General features: G+C 38.8%; 1 protein-coding gene across 2 annotated transcripts in view; it reads right to left on the reverse strand.

The window, feature by feature from the left end:
• Positions 1-20,438, reverse strand: part of TRDMT1 (tRNA aspartic acid methyltransferase 1) — a 50,047-nt gene extending 29,609 nt beyond the window's left edge. For both annotated transcript variants that reach the window (XM_016213233.2, XM_016213232.2), the window contains exon 1: positions 20,375-20,438. In XM_016213233.2, the coding sequence (XP_016068719.2) occupies positions 20,375-20,438 (64 nt within the window). The remainder of the gene's footprint in view (positions 1-20,374) is intronic.
• Positions 20,439-20,953: the final 515 nt, after the last annotated feature.

A 20,953-nucleotide genomic window follows, 5' to 3' on the forward strand; every position in this document is an offset into this window, starting at 1 on the left:
GTGCCCACATAACATCTGGCTGTGAAAAGCAGCTGGGTTTCTGTCTGCCGGGGAGAGGCTGCTGGAACTACAAGCACCCTCTTAAAGGGCCAAAGCACAAAGTTTCATGCGCAGTCACTCACCTTGGGCTCCAGCACAGGGAGGGCAAAGTAGACTGGAGCTGCACAAGGAGGATCAAAGATTGTGGGCTCTGGAGATAGAGCTCACAGGGCATTCCTCTGGATTCCTGTGCCTAGTCATCCCCCTATATTGCAGAGGACATCTTTCACAAGCAGACATTTACCTTCCGAGCAGCTTTCGCCTGAGGGGAAAGCAACTGCCCCACCTTGCTGGAAAACCTCTCACTCTACCCCACGGAGTTTCTACAGCCTGAGGCTCATTAAGAGACTGATAACAATCAGCCACCCCACCCTGTGGAGTTTCTACACCCTAAAAATTGTTAAGACAATGAGATTAATCAGTCTCCAGGCAGAGGCAGAACTCAGAGTGCTTTGAGTCTTTGCCTGATCTACTTTGGAACCCAGGCCTTAGAAAAGCAGATTTTGATGTGCATCTTGGTCCTGTCCAAAAGCTCCCCGCCCCAACAGAGGGGGCCTCAAGCTATGGGTTGTTGATAGCTCCAAACAGGGTACTCAAGGTCACTCACAAACAGCATCTGATATCGGCCTGCACCAGCGACCATCCAAAAAGACTGAGAACTAGTAGGTCTACCTAATACATAGAATCAAACCCAAAGAGGCAGCCAAAATGGGGAGACAAAAAAACAAGTCCCAAATGAAAGAACAAGAGAAGTCTCCAGAAAAAGAGCAAAATGAAATGGACATAAGAAATCTATCAGATATAGAGTTCAGAATGCTGATTGAAAGGATGCTCAACAGCATAAAAAAAGATATGGAAACTATGAAAAATGACCATTCAGGAATGAAGAATGACACAACAGAAATAAAGAGTACATTGGAAGGAATAAACAGCAGATAAGAGAAAGCTAAGAGTTGGATGAGTGACAGGGTAGAGAAAAGCACTCAATCAGAGATCCAAAAAGAACAATTAAAAAACAGGAGGACAGTCTAAGGGAGCTGTGGAACAACATGAAACATAACAATATTTGCATCATAGGAGTGCCAGAGGAGGTCAAAAGTAAGCAAGGGTTAGAGAACCTGTTTGAAGAAATAATGGCAAAAAACTTCCCTAACCTGGTAAAGGAAAAAGTCACACAAGTTCGGGAGGCACAAAGAGTCCCAATCAAAATGAACCCCAAAAGACCCACATCCAGACATAGCAAAATTAAAATGCCAAAAATCCAAGACAAAGAGAGAATCCTAAAGGCAGCAAGAGAAAAGCAATCTGTTACCTACAAGGAGCTCCCATAAGGTTGTCAGCTGACTTATCAGAAACTCTACAGGCCAGAAGGGAATGGCATGAAGTATTCAACGTAACGCAAAACAAGGATCTGAAACCAAGACTACTCTATCCAGCAAGGCTATCATTCAAAATAGATGGTGAAATATAGAGCTTCCAGACAAAAAAAGGTAACAGGAGTTTATCACCACCAAACCAGCGTTGCAGGAAATCTTAAAGGGGCTGCTATAATTAGAAGTAGAAATAGAGAGAGAAACATAGGCATAAAGAATTAAAATGGCAATAGATAAGTATCTATAAATAATAACCTTAAATGTGAATGGATTAAATGCTCCAATAAAAAGACATAGGGTGGCTTAGTGGATAAGTAAATATGACCCAAATATATGCTCTCTACAAAAGATTCATCTCAGAACAAAAGACTCACACAGGATGAGTGAAGGGATAGAAAAATTTTCCATGCAAATAGAAATGAAAAAAAGCTGGGGTATAATACTCATATCAGACATAATAGACTTATGAAGAACATAAGGGCAGACAAGAACAGTCACTACATGATACTAAAGGGATCGAGCCAACAAGAGGATATGATATAACCCTGATAAACATATATGCACCCAATATAGGACGACCTAAATTTATTTAAAAAAAAAAAAAATCTGGAGGACTTTAAGGGAGAGATGGACAGCAATACAGTCATAGCAGGGGACTTTAATTTGATGTCCGCTGACTTTACTGGATAGATCTTCCAAACGAAAAATCAACAAGGAAACAATGACCCTAAATGACACACTAGAACAGATGGATGTAACTGACATTTACAGAACATTCCACCCCAAAGCTGCAGAATATAGATTCTTCTCAAGTGCACATGGGACATTCTCAAGATAGATCACATGTTAGGACACAAAACAAGTCTCTAAAAGTTCAAGAAGATTTAAACCATATCAAGCATCTTCTCGGACGACAATAGCATGATATTAGAAATCAACTACAATAAAAACACTAAAAAACATTCAAACACATGGAGAGGCTAAATAGCATGTTATTAAACAATGAATGGGTTACCAAAGAGATCAAGAGAGAAATCCAAAACTTCTTGGAAATAAATGAAAATGAGCTCACAACAACCCCAAATGTATGGGACACAATGAAAGCAGTCCTGAGAGGGAAGTTCATAGCACTACAGGCCTATCTCAAAAAATAAGAAAAAATTCTAATAGACTTTCTAACCCTACAACTTAAAGACTTAGAAAGAGAACAACAAGAAAAACCCAGAGTAAGTAGAAGGAAAGAAATAATAATGATCAGAGCAGAAATAAATGATATAGAGACTAAAACAAAATACAAAAGATCAATGAAACCAAGAGCTAGTTCTCTGAAAAGATAAACAAGATTGATGAACTTCTACCCAGACTCTTCAAGAAAAAAAGGGAGAGGACCCAAATAAACAAAATCAGAAATTAAAGAGGTGAAGTAACAACTGACCCAAGAGAAATACAAAGGATTGTAAGAAAATACTATGAACAACTATACGCCATCATGCTGGACAACCTGGATGAAATGGACAAATTCCTAAAAAAATACAATCTGCCAAAACTCAATCAGGGAGAGTCAGAGAACCTGAATAGGCTGATAACTGCTGATGAAGTTGAAGCAGTAATCAAAAGGTTCTCAGCACACAAAAGCCCTGGCCCAGGCAGCTTCACAGGAGAGTTTTACCAAACATTCAAAGAAGAATTAACACCTACCTTCCTCAAACTATTCCAAAAAATTCAAGAGGAAGGAATACTTCCAAGCTCTTTTGATGAGGCCAGCATTTGCCTAATTCCCAAACCAGATAAAGACACTACAAAGGAAGAGTACTACAGGCCAATATCCCTGATAAACATAGATGCTAAAATCCTCAAAAAAAATATTAGCAAATCAGATACAGCAATATATTAAAAAGATCATACACCATGACCAAGTGGGATTTATTCCAGGGATGCAAGGCTGGTACAATATTTGTAAATCAATAAACGTGATACATCACATAAACAAACTGAAAGACAAAAATAACATGATCATATCATATCAATAGACGCAGAAAAAGCATTTAACAAATCCAACATGCATTTCTGATATAAAATCTCAGCGAACTGGTAATAGAGGGATCATACCTCAACATAATAAAGGCCATATATGACAAACCTACAGCCAACATCATACTCAATGGGCAAAAACTAAAACCATTTCCCCTAAGAACAGGAACAAGACAGGGGTGTCCACTTTCACCACTCTTATTCAACACAGTACTAGAAGTCCTAGCCACAGCAATCAGACAAGAAGAAAACATAAAACGCATCCAAATTGGAAGGGAGGAGTCAAACTGTCATTATTTGCAGATGACATGATATTGTACATAGAAAAATCCTAAAGACTCCACCAAAAACTACTAGGTTTAATAAATGAATTCAGTACAATAGGAGGGCACAAAATTAACACTCAGAAATCGATGGCATTTTTATATACCAATAATGTACTCTCAGAAAGAGAAAGTAAAAAAAATTCCATTTACCATTGCAACTAAAAAAAAAAGATACTTAGGAATAAACTTAACCAAGGAGGTAAAAAAAAACCCTGTACTTGGAAAACTACAGGACGTTGCAAAAAGAGACAGAGGAAGATATAAACAAGTGGAAGAATATACCATGTTCATGGGTTGGAAGAATCAACATCATTAAAATGTCCACACTACCCAAAGCAGCCTATAGATTCAATGCAATTCCTATTAAAATACCAACAGTATATTTCACAGATCTAGAAGTAACACTTCAAAAATTTATGTGGAACCAAAAAAGACTCTGAATAGCCACGGCAACCTTGAGAAGGAAGAACAAAGTTGGAGGGATCACAATACCACATTAAAAAATGGACAAAGGACCTAAACAGACACTTCTTCAAAGGGGACATACAGATGGCCAAGAGACATATGAAAAAATGCTCAATGTCACTAATCATCAGAGAGATGCAAATTAAACCACCATGAGGTATCACTTCACACTTGCCAGAATGACTACCATCCACAAATCAAGTTATACTACAAAGCCACTGTAATCAAAACAGCCTGGTACTGGCACAAGAACAGACATATAGATCAGTGGAACAGAACTGAGAACCCAGAAATCAACCCAAGCCATTGCACTCAATATTTGACAAAGGAGGCAGGAGCATACAATGGAGTAAAGACAGTCTCTTCAACAAACGGTGTTGTGGAAATTGGACAGGTACGTACAAAAAAGTGAAACTAGATCACCATCTTACACCATACACAAGAATAAACTCAAAATGGATGAAAGACTTAAAGGTAAGACATGGAACCATAAAAATCCTAGAAGAAAACGTAGACAGCAAAATCTCAGACATCTCTCATAGCAATATGTTTGCCAATACATCTCCTAGGGCAAGAGAAACAAAGGAGAAAATAAACAAACGGGATTGCATCAAAAAAAAAGGCTTCTACACAGCAAAAGAAACCATCAACAAAACAAAAAGGGAGCCAACTGGATGGAAGAACATATTTGCCAATGACGCATCTGATGAAGGGTTAATATCCAATATATATAAAGAACTCATATAACTTAACAAAAGGAAGATAAAAAATCCAATTAAAAAATGGACAAAGGACCTAAATAGACACTTCTCCAAAGGGGACATACAGATGGCCAAGAGACATATGAAAAAATGCTCAATGTTACTAATCATCAGAGAGATGCAAATTAAACCACCATGAGGTATCACTTCACACTTGCCAGAATGACTACCATCAACAAATCAACAACAAGTGCTGGAGAGGGTGTGGAGAAAAGGGAACCCTAGTACACTGCTGGTGGGAATGCAGACTAGTGCAGCCACTATGGAAAACAGTATGGAGTCTCCTCAAGAAATTAAAAATTGAACTGCCACTTGACCCAGTGATCCCGCTTCTAGGAATATATCCTAAGAAACCTGAAACACCAAAAACAGAAAGAATTTACGCACCCCTATGTTCATGGCAGCACAATTTACAAAAGCTAAGACCTGGAAACAACCCAAGTGCCCATCAGTAGATGAATGGATAAAAAAGCTATGGGACATTTACATCATGGAATACTATGCAACTGTAAAGAAGAAGGATCTTTTATCCTTTGGGACAGCATGGAGGAAACTGGAAAGTATTATGCTAAGCGAAATAAGCTAGTCAGAGAAAGACAAGTACCACATGATCTCACTCATATGTGGAATATATTAAACAAAATAAACTGATGAACAAAACAGACCCAGAGACATAGAAGCATGGAACAGACTGAGGGATCTCAGGGGGAAGGTGGAGGTGGGAGAGTGGGTGGGGAGAGATTAGTCAAAAGACTTATATGCTTATATGCATAACCTGTAGACATAGACATTGGTATAGGGAAGTCCTGGTGGTGGTGTGGATATGGGGTGGAGGAGATCAATGGTGGAAAGAGGGAGACATTTGTAACACTTTCAACATTAAAGATACAAAAATAAAATAAAAGTTTAAAGAAAAAGAGAAGAGGAAGCAATGAATCTTGAGGAGGACCTTGAGAAAAGAAATTAAACTGTAATAAATAATAAATCTTTCCAGTACATCTCTAGAAAAGTTCACTTAAAATGATGTTGGCATAATTAGGTAGTTAATACAGCTACTGCTTTCCCTATTTCTTTCTCCCTCCCCTTCCTCCCTCCTTCTCTCCCTTCCTACCTCCCTCTCTTCCTTGCTCTCACTCTCTTACCATAGCTTAAGCTTCCCTGTGTAGAGAAAATCAAGAGAAAAAGCAATTTTGGTAGAGGCCACACAACCCTGCACAGCCTTGAATTACCCTTAGCCTTGGGGATGCAGGGAGCCTTGATTTCCAGGGACATAATCTGGTCCCTAAAAGAAAGTTTAATAGGTAGTTGAAATTAGAGTTAACTTGAAACTCTAGAACAGCTTAGTACATCAGTGATAACTATGATAATGAAAATGTTCTTTATCTGCACTTTCCAATATAGTAGTCACTAGCCACACGTGGTTATTGAGTGCTTAAAATGTGGCTAGTGCAATTGAAAAACTAAATTTCTAATTTAATTTAAGTCATTTAAATCTCAATAGCTACATATGGCTGTGGATACCATACTGGGCATTCCAGCTCAATAACCTTGGGATTGCTATCATGAGAGGATGGGAAGCATTATACAGAGTGAGCATGAAGATAGCCTATGGAGTCAGAGAAATTCATGTTCAAATTCTGGATCTGACACTTATTTGTTAGTTATGTAGCCTTGGAAAATTTATTTATCCTCTCTAAGCCTTAATTTCCTTATCAATGAAGTGTACATAACAGCAGCTCCCAAAAAGAGCTGCTATAAAAAGTAAATGAAATAAAATATGTAAAATACCTAGTATATAGTAGATTCTCAATAATTATTAAAATTCCTATTCATTGCCTGACTTCTCATTGCCTGACTTCTAACTGGAATATTACAGACTAAATAGACAAAATTATTATTATAATTATTTTAATTATTATTTTATTAAAGCTAAGAAATTACACCAGTGAGAAAAGTTTAAGAGTTATAACTGTTCATCTGGGTGACAAATTTGAGGAAAACTATTTCTGAAAGATCTGAGAGTGACATAAGAAGGGATCTTCACAACTTCCAATAGCTAGATGGTTCCAATCTCTACTATAGAACACTAAGAGAACATGATTTAAATCCAATCCCAAGAGATCAGCATTAGTAAAAGAAAAAACTTTCCTAATCTTGCTATCAAACCCTGGCATAAAAGAAAAGGAAAAAAGGTATAAAGGGAAATATTTTTCAAAGCAGGGCAGAATCTCTTTTCTGCAGGGTATTTATTACTTGTTTTGTCCAATACGGAGGAAGACAGTCCAACTAAACAAACTTCTAAAGATACTTTCTACCCTAATACTCTATGACTATTTAGAAAAGAATAGGTCTTCAGGTCAATCCACTGATTAGAAACTAAAGAACTGACACAAGATAAATGCTCTTCTACAGTTAAGTTTGTCTATAGATTTGCCTTTTCTAGCTATTACATTTTTTTAATTATTAAGGGAAAAAAATAGTAAGTCTATGATTACATTATGACAAATAACATACAGTTTCTGTTTCCATATTCAGTGATGATGCAGAGAAAAAGTGATTTGTAGGTATCAAACTGCAAGAATACTGTACAAATGCTTAGTTTTTCCAATTATATGCATCTATTAGAGAGAAACTGCTATCACTTCACAGACAAAGCTAGATCTTAGGTGAAATACTGCTACACCTTTTTTGATGGTATCAATCTTCAATTCCCTTGTCCTCCTTCCCATTTCAAACTACCTAAGCAATACTTAACCTATTAGCCAACAACACTAAACAAAGGACTACTTAAAAAAAAAAAAAAAAAAAAGTACAGAAAGTGGATAGCAAACATCATGATCTTCGTTTTACAGAATTCAAAGAACTTAATTGCTCATTAATGCTGTCTCTCTGACTTCATCACGTGATTTCTAGTCATACAATCTCTGCAGAAATTATTTATCTACCCCAATATTTATTTTCCCATTCTCTTCAAGATCCAAACATCAAATTTATTCCCTGTGGCAGTGCACCCAGATAAAAGGACTATATCCCACCGCCTCTGCAGCTAGAGGGCCTTGGGGCTAAGTTCTAGCCTCTGAGATATAAGAGGAAGTATATCAAACTCTCAGGAAGTGTCTTAAAAAAAAGATGGTGAGAGATGCTTGTGCTTTCTGGCCTTCCTACTATTGGTTTGGAAAATAAATACAATGGCTGGAGCTCTAATCAACATGTTAGACCATGAAGAGGAAAGCTACTCTATAGGACTGGCAAAGAACTGGGAGGACTGAGATCATGAATGGTTTCACAGAGTCACCACAGCAGCCCTTGATTAGCACCTTTAGACTTATTTTATGGGAGAAACAAACTTCTACCTTATTTGAGTAATTATTATTTTGAATGTTTTTATTATCAACAATCATACCTAATCCTAACAGATACCTCAGTTGTTTAGATAGCGCACGTGTGTGTAATGAAGATGAAGAAATTCAAGTTCATTTTCTTCTTAGACAGGATCTATTTATTTCAACAAACTTTTATTGAATATCATGCGCAAGGCATTTTGCTACATTATACAGGGGTGAATATACAACGTTTATATTTAGAAAGATCAGGGGAATTTTAAAAGTAAAACAATATTGTTTTCCCCTCAAGTACAAGAATCCTTCCCTTAATATGCAAAATCATTTTCCCTCAAATTTGCCTTATAAAGTGAATTTCTACCAAGCAAATACTATTTTCATTATTTTTTTTTTAAAGTGGCATCTGTGTTTTCCTGAGGATGTAACACTTTGGACCTTGATTTAAGAAAATATAGAGAATTTAGAAAACTTACCAAAGTCTTACATTAAATAAATGACTCAAAGATAGAACTGAATAGCATTAATAGCAATACCAATATTAATAACTACACCATGTTATACCAAATACCTTCCTGATAAAATCCAAAATTCTTAGCATCATCTGGATCTTGCGTACCTATATAGCCTCCTCTCTCAACATTGTCCGTTGACCAACTCCACACTCTCTTCCAATTTACACTTGCCACCCTCATACACATACATTTTTCCCTTAGGTAATAGCAAACTATTTATCATGCCCCCAATGGGCCATAATTTCTCAATCCTAGTGTCTCTGCACATAGTTATAAAACCTATCCTATCCTGCCTAACCACTAACACCATCTCTCTTGTCCTGAATCATTCTTAATGGTCCCTCAGGACTCACTCAGCTCAGGCATGACTCCTCCAGGAAACTTTGAGGAGGAAAGTTTTGCATTTATCCCAGGACACTGTCTCTCTCGCTAGACTATGCAATCTGATAGAGCTCTGGCCGTATCTCATATATTTGGGTACTTGCAACACACAGACACTGCCATAACTGGCACCCACAGGCCCTCAATAACCTTCTCCTGACTGAATAGATGCATGAGTATGCATGAATTTGATTTCTGAAATCAACTCCTGATTACTGTTGATTACCCTCTTCACCGTCCTTTCCTGAGAACAGGACTAGCTTAATCTTTAATAAGCTTGTACTTATGTGATCATCAACGTCTACTGCAAAGTTCATTTTTAAGTAGATTGACATTTAGGTCAAATTTTTACCTGGGAAACAAAATTAAGTGCCCAGAATAGCCTATAAAACTCTATCTTACAAATATCTTAAACACAGCACCAATAGTCTGGCAGTTAGTATTTATGATAGCACCTATCACACACTGGGCACCCTTCTAGGTATTGAGAATACAAGACAAGTGGACATTTGTTTCTGCTTTGCCAGCAGTCCCAGATTTTCTTTTAGGGATCTTATCTTACTTGGTATTGGTCAAAGTAGTTCACACAGCCTCAAACTCTCAACCCCCGTCTCTATGAAAGCATATGTAACATGCCAGCTCCAATAAGACTTGCCAGGGTGGTTTCAGGATGGGCACAGAACTCAAAATAAGATAATAAAAGTTTATTATAGGCACAAGAGGGAATGCCTGGCTTTTTCTTGGGCAATTAGGGTTTAACCTTGGAAGGACATAAGTTGAGAGGTTACTACAACCATCTTGATGCAATAAGGGAAGAGTATATATAAAAATGCACTCAATCCAGAAACAACGCTGAGATATATAGAGAAAGAAACAGGTTTCTGGTGACATGAGTTGAGCCCCTTCTTCAAGCTCTACCCCAAACCAAGCTTACATTTGGGCTTGATCATTACATGAGTATTAACAACTTTTATGTAAATCAGTTTGGGTTGAGTTTTCTATAACTTGAAAACAACAGTTCTAATACACATTCAAAAGAACAGACACTTAAATATCATTTGTCACTATAAGGAAGTGCATTTTACATTCCAACTTGGCAAGCAGAGCAACATGAATGCTAAAAGTTTCATGAATGAGTAACTAACTATATATCTACAAAATAAAAGCACTTCTCTTTAAATGTCCTAAATTGAGGCAATAGTGGCAGGAGTCCCAATTTGGAGAGCCAGGGCTTCATTATGGGGATACCCAATTACCTAATCCTATATATGTATTCTAAATAAAACAAGTATGTAGAAAGCCATTTGTGACCTATTATCTCCAATGTCTTTTAAGGAGCACATAATATTTTCGGTTGTACAGTCTTACCAATTCTTATGAAATTCAAGTTTTGAAAGTAAAAATAATTAAAAGATACTTCAATTACAGGCAGCTCAAAAATAAAGAATATAAATGATCAATTAACATATAAAAGGATATTGAACCTCACTAATAGTGACAGAAATCCACATTAATCAGTTTTACCTATCAGACTAGCAAAGATATTATAAGATGAACCCTGTCTAGTGTTAGCAAGCGTTTGAGAAAATGTGCCCTTCCTCATATTGGCTGCAGTATACATTGATTTAACCCTTCTACTATTAGACCTCACTATCCCACTGCTGGTAATTTATGCTAAAGAAATATTTGGACAAGTAAGTAAAGATATAACTGTAATACCACACACGTATGAGAATAGACATGTTGAAAATGACACCCATATATATTGACATGAAGTGATACACATATTTTTAAGTACAAAAAGCAGCTTACTAAATATCCTGTTGAGTAATGATCCAAGTTTTATAAAGTGTATGTGTATATGTATACATGCACATCAAGAAAAAAAACAGCAGATGTCAACAGGGGCTCTCTTGGTGGTAGAGGTAGAATTTGGAGGTAATTCTTACTTCTTCCCTTAAACGTTTTTGGATTATTTGGGGGGCTTTTCTTTACAATAAGAACATAGTAGAAAGCAAACAAACATTTCCTTTTGATTTTGGAACAAAAGAATTCAATACTTCTATTGCTTGTGACCCTGAAAAATCATAAAAGGAAATTAAATATCAAGGACAAAAGAAAGGCTTGTATATATTCTGAAAACATGTTCATTGGACTGTGACCACACACATACACCAGTGAACAGTTAAGTCAATGCATTATTTTATCCCACCACCTCAACAACAGTAAAAAAAAAAACAAAAAACACAAAAAAAACCACCCACATACATATACACAATAAGCTAAATTGACATATAGCTACATTGACATATGGTATTTTAGAGATCAACAAGTAGCATATGGCCAAAAATGTAATGAGTTAAAAGCTATCTATTTAGATATTACAGAATTCAAAGGATATAAATGTCTTCTCTATTTTTTTCCATGATATTTAGACCTTCTCTTAAGCTCTAAAATTAAGGGTATTACCAATGTTTAAAAACACATTATTTAAATAGTTAAGAAATAAACGATATAAACATGTTCAGTCCAGCCTATTACAGGTTTAAACAACAAAGACTTTGTTTTACATAAATTTTCTTTGTGAATGAACATCTATGAATGGTTCATTACTATAAAATGGTGAAATGCTCCTTGTGATGTTTTCACATAATTTAAAAGGTGACGATTTCTTATATATTTGTGGAAGTCAAAGAAATGATATAAGCATTCATACTCTGTAACGTAGTTAACTGCGAATGAAAAAAAGAGTTCTTGTAAAAAATATAATTATGTTATCATAAAGATCCCCAAGATTAAACTAAAATTTCCTATCTAAATTTTTCCTGCCATAAGTTTTACAATTTTTCACTAGGGCAGAAAGTTTAAGTCATAAGACTTCAAAGGAAAATACACTCCAATAACTCCATTCCTCCATTCCTCTTCCACATGTCCTTCTGACTATATATTTCTCTGCAAACCTTTTCCCATTAAGCCATGTAGTATTCAACAAATATTACCTAGCATTTCTTTAACCAAGGCTGTCACAGGCACACCCTACAGATCTTTTATTCACACAGAGAGAATATATTCATATGTCCTAAAGAGAAAGATTTAGGATATGAATATCTAGCTATCTAGCTCTTTCTCTGCCTGTTTGAATTTAGCGCCACCATTTCCAACTGTGTAACTTATGTAAGTTACTTGACCTCCTTGTGTCTCAGTGTCTTTATCTGTAAAACAGAGATAATAAAGTACCTATGTCATATGTTTTTGAGGACTACATTATTAATACCTTTAAAGCTCTTACATTTGTGATGGCCAATCATTCAATAAATGCTTGCTATTATTATCAAAGGAACAAAGATTTTTTAAAATATCACATGCTACAAAGGTTCGGGCATGACAGGAAGTCTCACTGCAGGTAGATGTGACCATCAATTGAGGATTCAGTGTTTTAGATAAGAGTTCTTTGGCAGTATATATCTAAAGCCTTAAAAATTGCTTTGCAGTTATCAATTGTAATAATTTTTTATATTTCAGTTATAGTTGACATACAATACTAGTTTCAGGTGTACACCCCAGTGAAATTACATAACTATGTAATTATATGAAATGTTAAAGGGTCTTCTTTAACATTTAGAAATTACATAACTAAGTAATCATCCTGATAAATCTCGTACTCATCTGACACCATACATAGTTATTAGAGTATTACTGACTATATTCCCTATCTTGTACTTTACATCCTCATGACTATTCTGTAACAACCAATTCGTACTTCTCAATCCCTTCACCTTTTCACCCATCCCCCCAACCCCCCCGAACATTTAGCAACTGTCAAAATGTTCTCTGCATCTGTTTCACCATTGCTTATTCGTTTGTTTTTTAGACTCAGTTGTTGATAGATAAGTATTTATTGCCATTTTATTGTTCACATTTTTTATCTTTTTCTTTTTTCTTAAAGAAGACCCTTTAACATTTCATATAATATTGATTTGGTAGTGACGAACTCCTTTAGTTTTTCCTTGTCTGGGAAGCTCTTTATCTGTCCTTCAATTCTAAATGATAGCTTTGCTGGGTAATCTTGGTTGTAGGATCTTGCTTTTCATCACTTTAAATAGTTCTTGCCATTCCCCTTCTGGCCTGCAAAGTTTCTTTTGAGAAATCAGCTGACAGTCTTATGGGAGCTCCCTCACAGGTAACTAACTGCTTTTTTCTTGTTGCTTTTAAGATTTTCTCTTTAACTTCTGGCATTTTAATTATGATGTGTCATGGTGTGGGCCTCTTTGGGTTCACCTTGTTTGAGACTCTCTGTACTTCCTGAACTTGTATGTCTATTTCCTTCACAAGGTTAGGGAAGTTTTCTGTCATTCTTTTTTCAAATAGGTTTTCAACTTTCTGCTTTCTCTTCTCCTTCCAGTACACCCATGACACAAATGTTGGTATGCTTAAAGTTGCCCCAGAGGCACCTTATACTATCCTCATTTTTTTTTAAAGTTTTTTTTGCTTGTTTTTAGAGGAAATGCGGGAGGAAGAAACAGAGAAAGAGAGGAAGAGAGAGAGAAAGCAGCATTGATTTGTTGTTCCATTAATTTGTGCATTCACTGGTTGATTCTTGTATGTGCTCTGAGTGGGGATTGAACCTGCAACCTTGGTGTACTGGGACAATGCTCTATCCAACTGAGATAACTGGCCAGGGTGTCATCTTTCTTATTCTCTTTTCTTTTTGCTGATCAGGTGGTTTTTGCTTCCTTATATTCCAAATTGCTGATTTGATTCTCGGCTTCATCTACTCTACTCTTGATTCCCTGTAAATTATTCATTTCAGTTAGTGTAGCTTTTATTTCTGACTGGTTCTTTGTTATGGTTTCCATGTCCCTTTTTATGCTGTTGAAGATCTCACTAAGTTCACTGAGTATCCTTATAGCCAGTGTTTTGAACTCTGTATCTAGTTTATTGCCTCTCTCCATTTTATTTCATTTATTTTCTGGAGTTTTGTTCTGTTCTTACATTTGAGCCATGTTTCTTTGTCTCCTCATTTTGGCAGCCTCCCTGTGTGTTTCTATGTATTAGGTAGAGCTACTATGTCTCCAAGACTTGGTAGAGTGGCATAATGTAGTAGGTGTTCTGTAGGATCCAGCAGCACAGCCTCCCCAATCACTCCAGGAGAGCTGGGCACTCCAGGTGTGACACCTTCACATACCATGTGGGCTGTGTACACCCTCCTGTTATAGTTGAGCCTTGACTGCTATTGGCACATCACTGGGAGGGATTTACCTACCTCCAAGCCTTTCAGCTGCAAGGACTCTCTGCGACCACCTACCACTGTGGAGGATCAGCTGTGCAGGAGCCCACCCCCATGATACAGGAGTTATTTCAGTGTGCCCACTGAATCCCGCCCCTTGAGTGTGTCACTTGCAGAAATAGTTAGGTGGTGCTTCCACATGGTCTGACGCTGTCCACCAGGTGCGCTGGCTTTGGGGCCTCCCGGGAGATGTAGGTGTTCTGCCCAGAGCCACCTGGCATGAGCTACAAAGAAATCTGCAGATGGCTGCTTCTTGTGCTGGGCTTGGAGGTGCCCAGGTTGCAAACCAAGGCAGACTGCTGCCAATGCCAGACCTGGAGCCACTTAGCAAGAGGTACAGGGCACGCTGAGGCCAGATGCTGCTTGTTTGAGAGATTTTAATTTTTTTTTAATATATCTTTATTGATTCAGAGAGAGGAAAGGAGAGGGAGAGAGAGACAGAAACACCAATGATGAGAGAGTCATTGGAGATCGAGCCCGCAACCCAGGCATGTGCCCTGACATTGAATCGAACCTTGAACTCCTGGATCCTAGGTCGACGCTCAACCGCTGAGCCACACCTGGCCAGGCTGAGAGATTTTAGAGAAGTCTGAAGGATAAGCCAAGACATGCCACTCATAAGGAGAAGCCACTGGAAACAGCTTGGGTGGAAATAGCTTGGGTGGGCACACAAGTTGGGAGGGAATCCCCAGGGTGTGATGAACAGTAATAACCAGGAGGATGGAGACTCAGATGTGGCACCTGCCTACCAGCTCTTTGGGGGGCAAAGGGATCTCAAAAAAGAAACCATGGCCTCTGCCAAAACTTCTGTCTGGAAGAAAACTGCCCTTCCAGCTCTTGCCCTGATGCCAGACAATTCAATTCCTGCCCATATGTCCCTATGCCTTTTGAGCTGCTGCCCTAGAGCTGAAGCTCAGAAGGAGTGAGCCCAAGTAAGCCCACGTGCAGGCCCTTTAAGAGAAACTGCCTGGGACTCCAACAGTCGTCCGTCTCTCTCAACCACACTTCCCACAGGTTCTTCCAGCCAGAAGTTATGGGGACTTGTCTTCCGGGCACTGGAACCCTAGACCTGCTGTGGGGCTGGGACCCCTTGCTCCTCAGTGGGGACCTCTGTAGCTGACAGATGCCTCCCAACTTTTATCTGCTACACATGAATGTGGGACAAGCCAGTTTCACGTCTCTGCCCCTCATACCAGTCTCAATGTGGCTTCTTCTTTATATCCTTAGTTGTAGAATTTCCATTCAGCTAGATTTCAGGTGGTTCTGTATGATGGTTGCTCTTTTATTTAGTTATAATTTTGATGTGGTGGGAGGATTCGAGTGCTGCATTTTCTGGACTTACCAAGTTTATATTAGGGCACATATCCTTAGGCATGGTAGGCAGAATAATTACTAACTCCCCCACCAAAGATTTCACATCCTGATCCCTGAAACCTGTGAAAATATTACCTTACATAGCAACAGGGACTTTCCAGATATGATAAAGGATCCTAAGAACAGGAGATTATCCTGAGTTACACAGATAGCCACAATGTAATCGCAGGAAGGATGGACAAAGGTTAAAATCAGAGAAGTAATATAATGAAGGAAGGAAAGTCAGAGAGAAAGACTGGAAGATGTTACTCTTTTGGCACTGAATATGGAGGAAGGGGTCACATGCTGAAAGATGCAGGTTACCTCTAGAAGCTGAAAAAGGCAAGAAAACTGATCCCCCCCTACAGCCTCCAGAAGGAATACAGCTCTAGCAACACCTCCAGAACTATAAGATAATAAATTGGTGTTGCTTTAAGCCATTAATTTTGTGGTAACTCATTACAGCAGCCATAGGAAACTAATATGTACAGCAATAAAAGATGTGGAGAAAAATATTTATGTAAAGGACAAATGCTATTTTATTTATAATAGTGAAAAATCATAAGCAATCTAAATGTCCAAAAATAGGTAACTGCTTTGTATAAGTATGGAACTTTCATAAAATGGAATATCACAGAGCTTTTAAAAACCAAGTTTAGAAATATATACAATGGCAAGGAAAAATTTCAAGATATTTCAAGTGAAAACAAAAAGCTATAATTTATTTTAATATTCATGGTTACATGTAGAATAAAGATTGAAAAAATGTAATCTAAATCCTTAACAGTTTTTTATTCCTGCATGAGCATCATGTATGATTTTTATTTTTAAATTCTTTCTTTGCCTGTGTAGCATCAATATTTCCCAGTAGACCATAATCTCTGGAGGAAAAGAACATAGTTTCCTCTTAATGCTGTATCCCCATCACACACCCCAGTAACTGACACAGAAACCACTCAATAATAATGTGCTGAGTGATTAAATGCACGTTTTCAATATTTCCCAATTTTAAAAAATACATCATATAAAACAGAAAGAATATAAATGTAAAATGGTATTTTTAAATATTCAACTTCACTATTAATTAAAATAATTTCACCTAGTAAATTATGTAGTTTTAAATGTTATAGTAGCATATTTATGGTAACACAGTTTATTGGATATATACCTTTAAAATGTAAATTGACAATATCACCAACTTTTAAAATGTTAATGCTCTATAACTTATTCACTCATTCAACAAATGTTTACTGAGCATCCACTATGCAACAAGCACTATTCTAGGTGCCAAGAATATAACAGTGAACAAAATAGAAAATAAACAAATCCCACACAAAACAAACAAAAATTTCAAACAAAAATATCTCCACCCTCACGGAACTTGTATTTTAGAAGGGGAGGTAGCTAATTAAAAACATAAACAAATAAAATATATCATATGATAAGGAGCAAAAACAATTAAGGGGGATAGGGAGAATGAGCAGAAGCTGCAATTTCAATAGTAATCAGGGAAGCCCTGAGAAGATGACATTAAAGACAAGAATGGAATACTACATAGCCATAAAAAAGAAAAATCTTATCTTCTGTGACAGCATGGATGGACCTGCATTATTATGCTAAGTGAAATAAGCCAGCTGGAGAAAGACAAATATCATATGATCTCACTTATATGTGGAATCTAATGAACAAAATAAACTGACGAACTAAAAAGAAACACAGGCATGAGACTAAGAGCTGTCAGAGGGGAGGGGGTGGGGACTGGATGAAAGAAGGTGAAGGAATTAGCCAAAGAACACAGATGCATAATCCATAGACACAGATAACAGTGTGTTGATGGTAAGAGGGAAGGGGGGCAGGGGCTGGGTAGAAGTGGGCAAAGGGGTGGGGGTGGGGGGAAAATGGGACATCTGTAATAGTGTCAACAATAACATTAAGTAAAGAAATAAAATAAAGACAAAGGACTAGTCATGCGGCTCTCAGTAGCCCAGACGGAGGGAACAGCAAGTACAATGGCCCTAAGGCAGGGATGTTCTTGGTGTGTTTACTGGTAGCAAGGAGACCATTATCCCTAATCCACTCCCAAGGAGCTAATACTGGTAACAGGAGAATATGCATCCTTCCCAACCTTTTTCTAAGTCCAAACTCACCTACACACACACACACACAGATGCACTCATGCACTGTATGTATGTGCCCAAATATAAGACAACTAGAATAAAAGTCAACCCCCTCCATCATTTCCCCATGAGAATATCCAAAATTAGATGTATGGCCATTTTTCATTGTACATGATGAAAAAATATGGCTGAAATATTCAAATAACCTCATATTACATAACATTAATTCAGTAGAGAGGCTGCAGGAAGGCTCTGTGGGTTATAGGGTCAGCCAAGGAAAGCTACTCTGAAGAGGCCACATATGAACCAAGGCATGAAAAAGAAATGCATCCGCTCTGGAAAAGTCTGGGGTTAGAGCACTCCGGGTGGACACTATAGTAAAGGCCAGAATGTAGCAGGAACACGGGGGGTTGAGGAATGCAGAGAAAGAAGACCAGTGTGCCCAAAAAAGAGAACCAGAGGCAGAGTGGCATGTAAGGCTGATGAAGCAGACAGAAGCCAGATGTCATAGGCCTAGTAAGAAGATAGTACTATGACTCTAAGCTCAAATGGAAGCCTGTTAAGCAAGGAAGTGAGTGACATGATTCAGTAGAGTGTGCAAAAAGATCATTCTGTTGCTATGTGGAGAAAGGGTGGAGAAAGAGTGGAAGCAGGGGAGCAGTTAGGAAATTACTATTTTAAGTAAGAGATGGTATAGCTTAGATTCAGGATGGTGGCAGTGGTAATAGAAATAAATTTGTGTACAAATTCAGGTTGTACTGGCTGACAAGAAAGAAAATATTTAACTGTTTCATTAACCAAAAAATTAAAATTATACAATTGCCCCTTTCAAATTAGCAAAAGTTAAAAATGGATAATACAAGTCCCGAAGACTATATAGTTGAAAAGCAATGTTATATTATCAAAAGCCTTAAAAATATTCTCATAATTTTTTACTTGGTAACTGGCACACGGTCAGTCTTTTATTGTGGAATGAATTAGTTTGACTTTTACAAAACATGCTTAAAGAGAAAATCAGGATTTATGGTCAAGGGTGTGACTGTAGCACATTTATAAATGCAAAAAAAAAACAGCGAATTATCTAATATTCAACACTTAAGGAGTGGCTGAATTGTAGCCTATGGTAAAGCACTAAGCAACCTGAAAATCACATTTGAAGATATGAGGGAAATTTAACTAAGAAAGCAAATAGTACTGGAGTTTTGTTTTCATGCTGGTAAGTTTTGATATGACAACTGAACAGAGAGAGCTAGCAAATAATTGGTTATAAAAATTTAACAATAACTAATCTAGTCTAAACTCAAAACTCAATACATATTTTCAGAAAACTTACATACTCAACTCATTACACACTGTCTGTATCTTAGTGTCAGCCAGTTGTTACCCTTGCTACTAAAAAAGGAAGCAGGGCAGTTTCCGTTTTGTGGTTGTCTTAGCAATTTAAGTATAAACATTCACATTCAAAGTCTCTTTGTCACTCTGTATCTCCAGTGCCTGGCACACAGTACCAGGCACAGAACAGGAGCTTGCTCCACCCATATTTTTGGGTGACTATCACCAAAAATAAACTTTTCAACTCCAACTTAGCACCAAAGAAATTGAAAACGTCAAAAAGGAAGAGGTACATACAAGCAACAGTGATAACAGCAATTTATAATATTTTGAGTGGCTACCGTGTACCACTTTATGTGCCTTATCTTCACTCCTCATAATAATCCTTCTCTGAAAGAATTACTTTTCACATTTTAAAACCAGGAAGCGGGTTCAAAATGTTAAAGAACTAGCCCAAGGTCACACAGCAACTGAGTCTGAACGCAACTCTTCTCACGCCCGAAAGTATCTAGACACCATGTACCGAGACAGGATGTTTCTTTTCAGCGATCAGAAGTGACCAGATTATTCCTCGAGGCTTCCCCTACAGTGCTTGGTGTTCAGTAACCTCCACCTTAATCGCAGTTCTCTCTTGGAAGAGCCTTGAGTCACCAGAGGAGGCCTGACCAGCGGCCTCCCCTCCCCCACCGAGGCTTCCTCGGGGCCCGGCCGGGCTCTCCCCGCCTCCCGGGGAGGCCGCGCAGGGGCCTGGGCCTAGACGCCAGGCCGGGGTCGCCCCTCCCACCCTGTGGGGACCATTTTGGTTTCCCTTAGAGCCTAGCCTTGAGGCTCCAGACTCACACGTGGAGTCCTCTAAGGCTGCAGACTGGAAGAAGGGAGTCTCGGCGCCGAGCAGCTGGAGGAGGTGGCCCGCTGGGGCGGTTTCCAGGACAACTGGGTTTCCCCTTCCCGCCCCCCCGGCTCCGCCCCTAGAGACTCCTCGCTCCTCGCCTCCCGGGAGCCGGAGGGCGGACCAGCGCCGACGCGGGACTAGAGAGCCGCTCGGTGCACTCTCACCTCTCAGCGCCTGGTGCATGCCCCCAATGCCGCTGTACAGCTCCAGGACCCGCAGAGGCTCCATCCCCGCGCCGCCGCCGCCGCCGCCGCCACGGCGGAAGTAGGCCTGCGGGTCCCGCAGCTTCTCCTCCCTCCGCCCGCGCCGCTCCCTGGGCTCGGGTTCCGCGGCTTTTCAGTTCCACCCTTCCTGCGGCCCAGGCTTAGGGTTGCACTGGGCTGCGTGGGGTCTGGGGACGGGCAGGGGTCAGCGCGGGGACAAAGGGCATGCAACAGTGAGGGCTCCCAAGTGCACCCAGCCACGCCGTGGCCTCATTTACGCTTCACCGTCCTTCTGAGGTGTTTTCAGCGGCCTTGAGAGGGGGAAAACACAGAGCTCAGTGGAGGCGCAAAATCTGCCTGTGCCTCAAAATAATTGGAATCCAGAAAACTCACTTTTCAGGCCATGCTGCTTTTCCAGAAACCCCTCGGACGCCTGAGTCGTTCCAGCCTTTCTTCCATCAGCCTTGAACACACAACACGTGCTTGGGGTTATGGAGATAAATCAGACCAACCTCTTCCCCAGGTGAGGTCCCAGTTACA

Source organism: Miniopterus natalensis, chromosome 1 (assembly GCF_054644295.1).
Source record: "Miniopterus natalensis isolate mMinNat1 chromosome 1, mMinNat1.hap1, whole genome shotgun sequence".
NCBI classification, from domain to species: Eukaryota; Metazoa; Chordata; class Mammalia; order Chiroptera; family Miniopteridae; genus Miniopterus; species Miniopterus natalensis.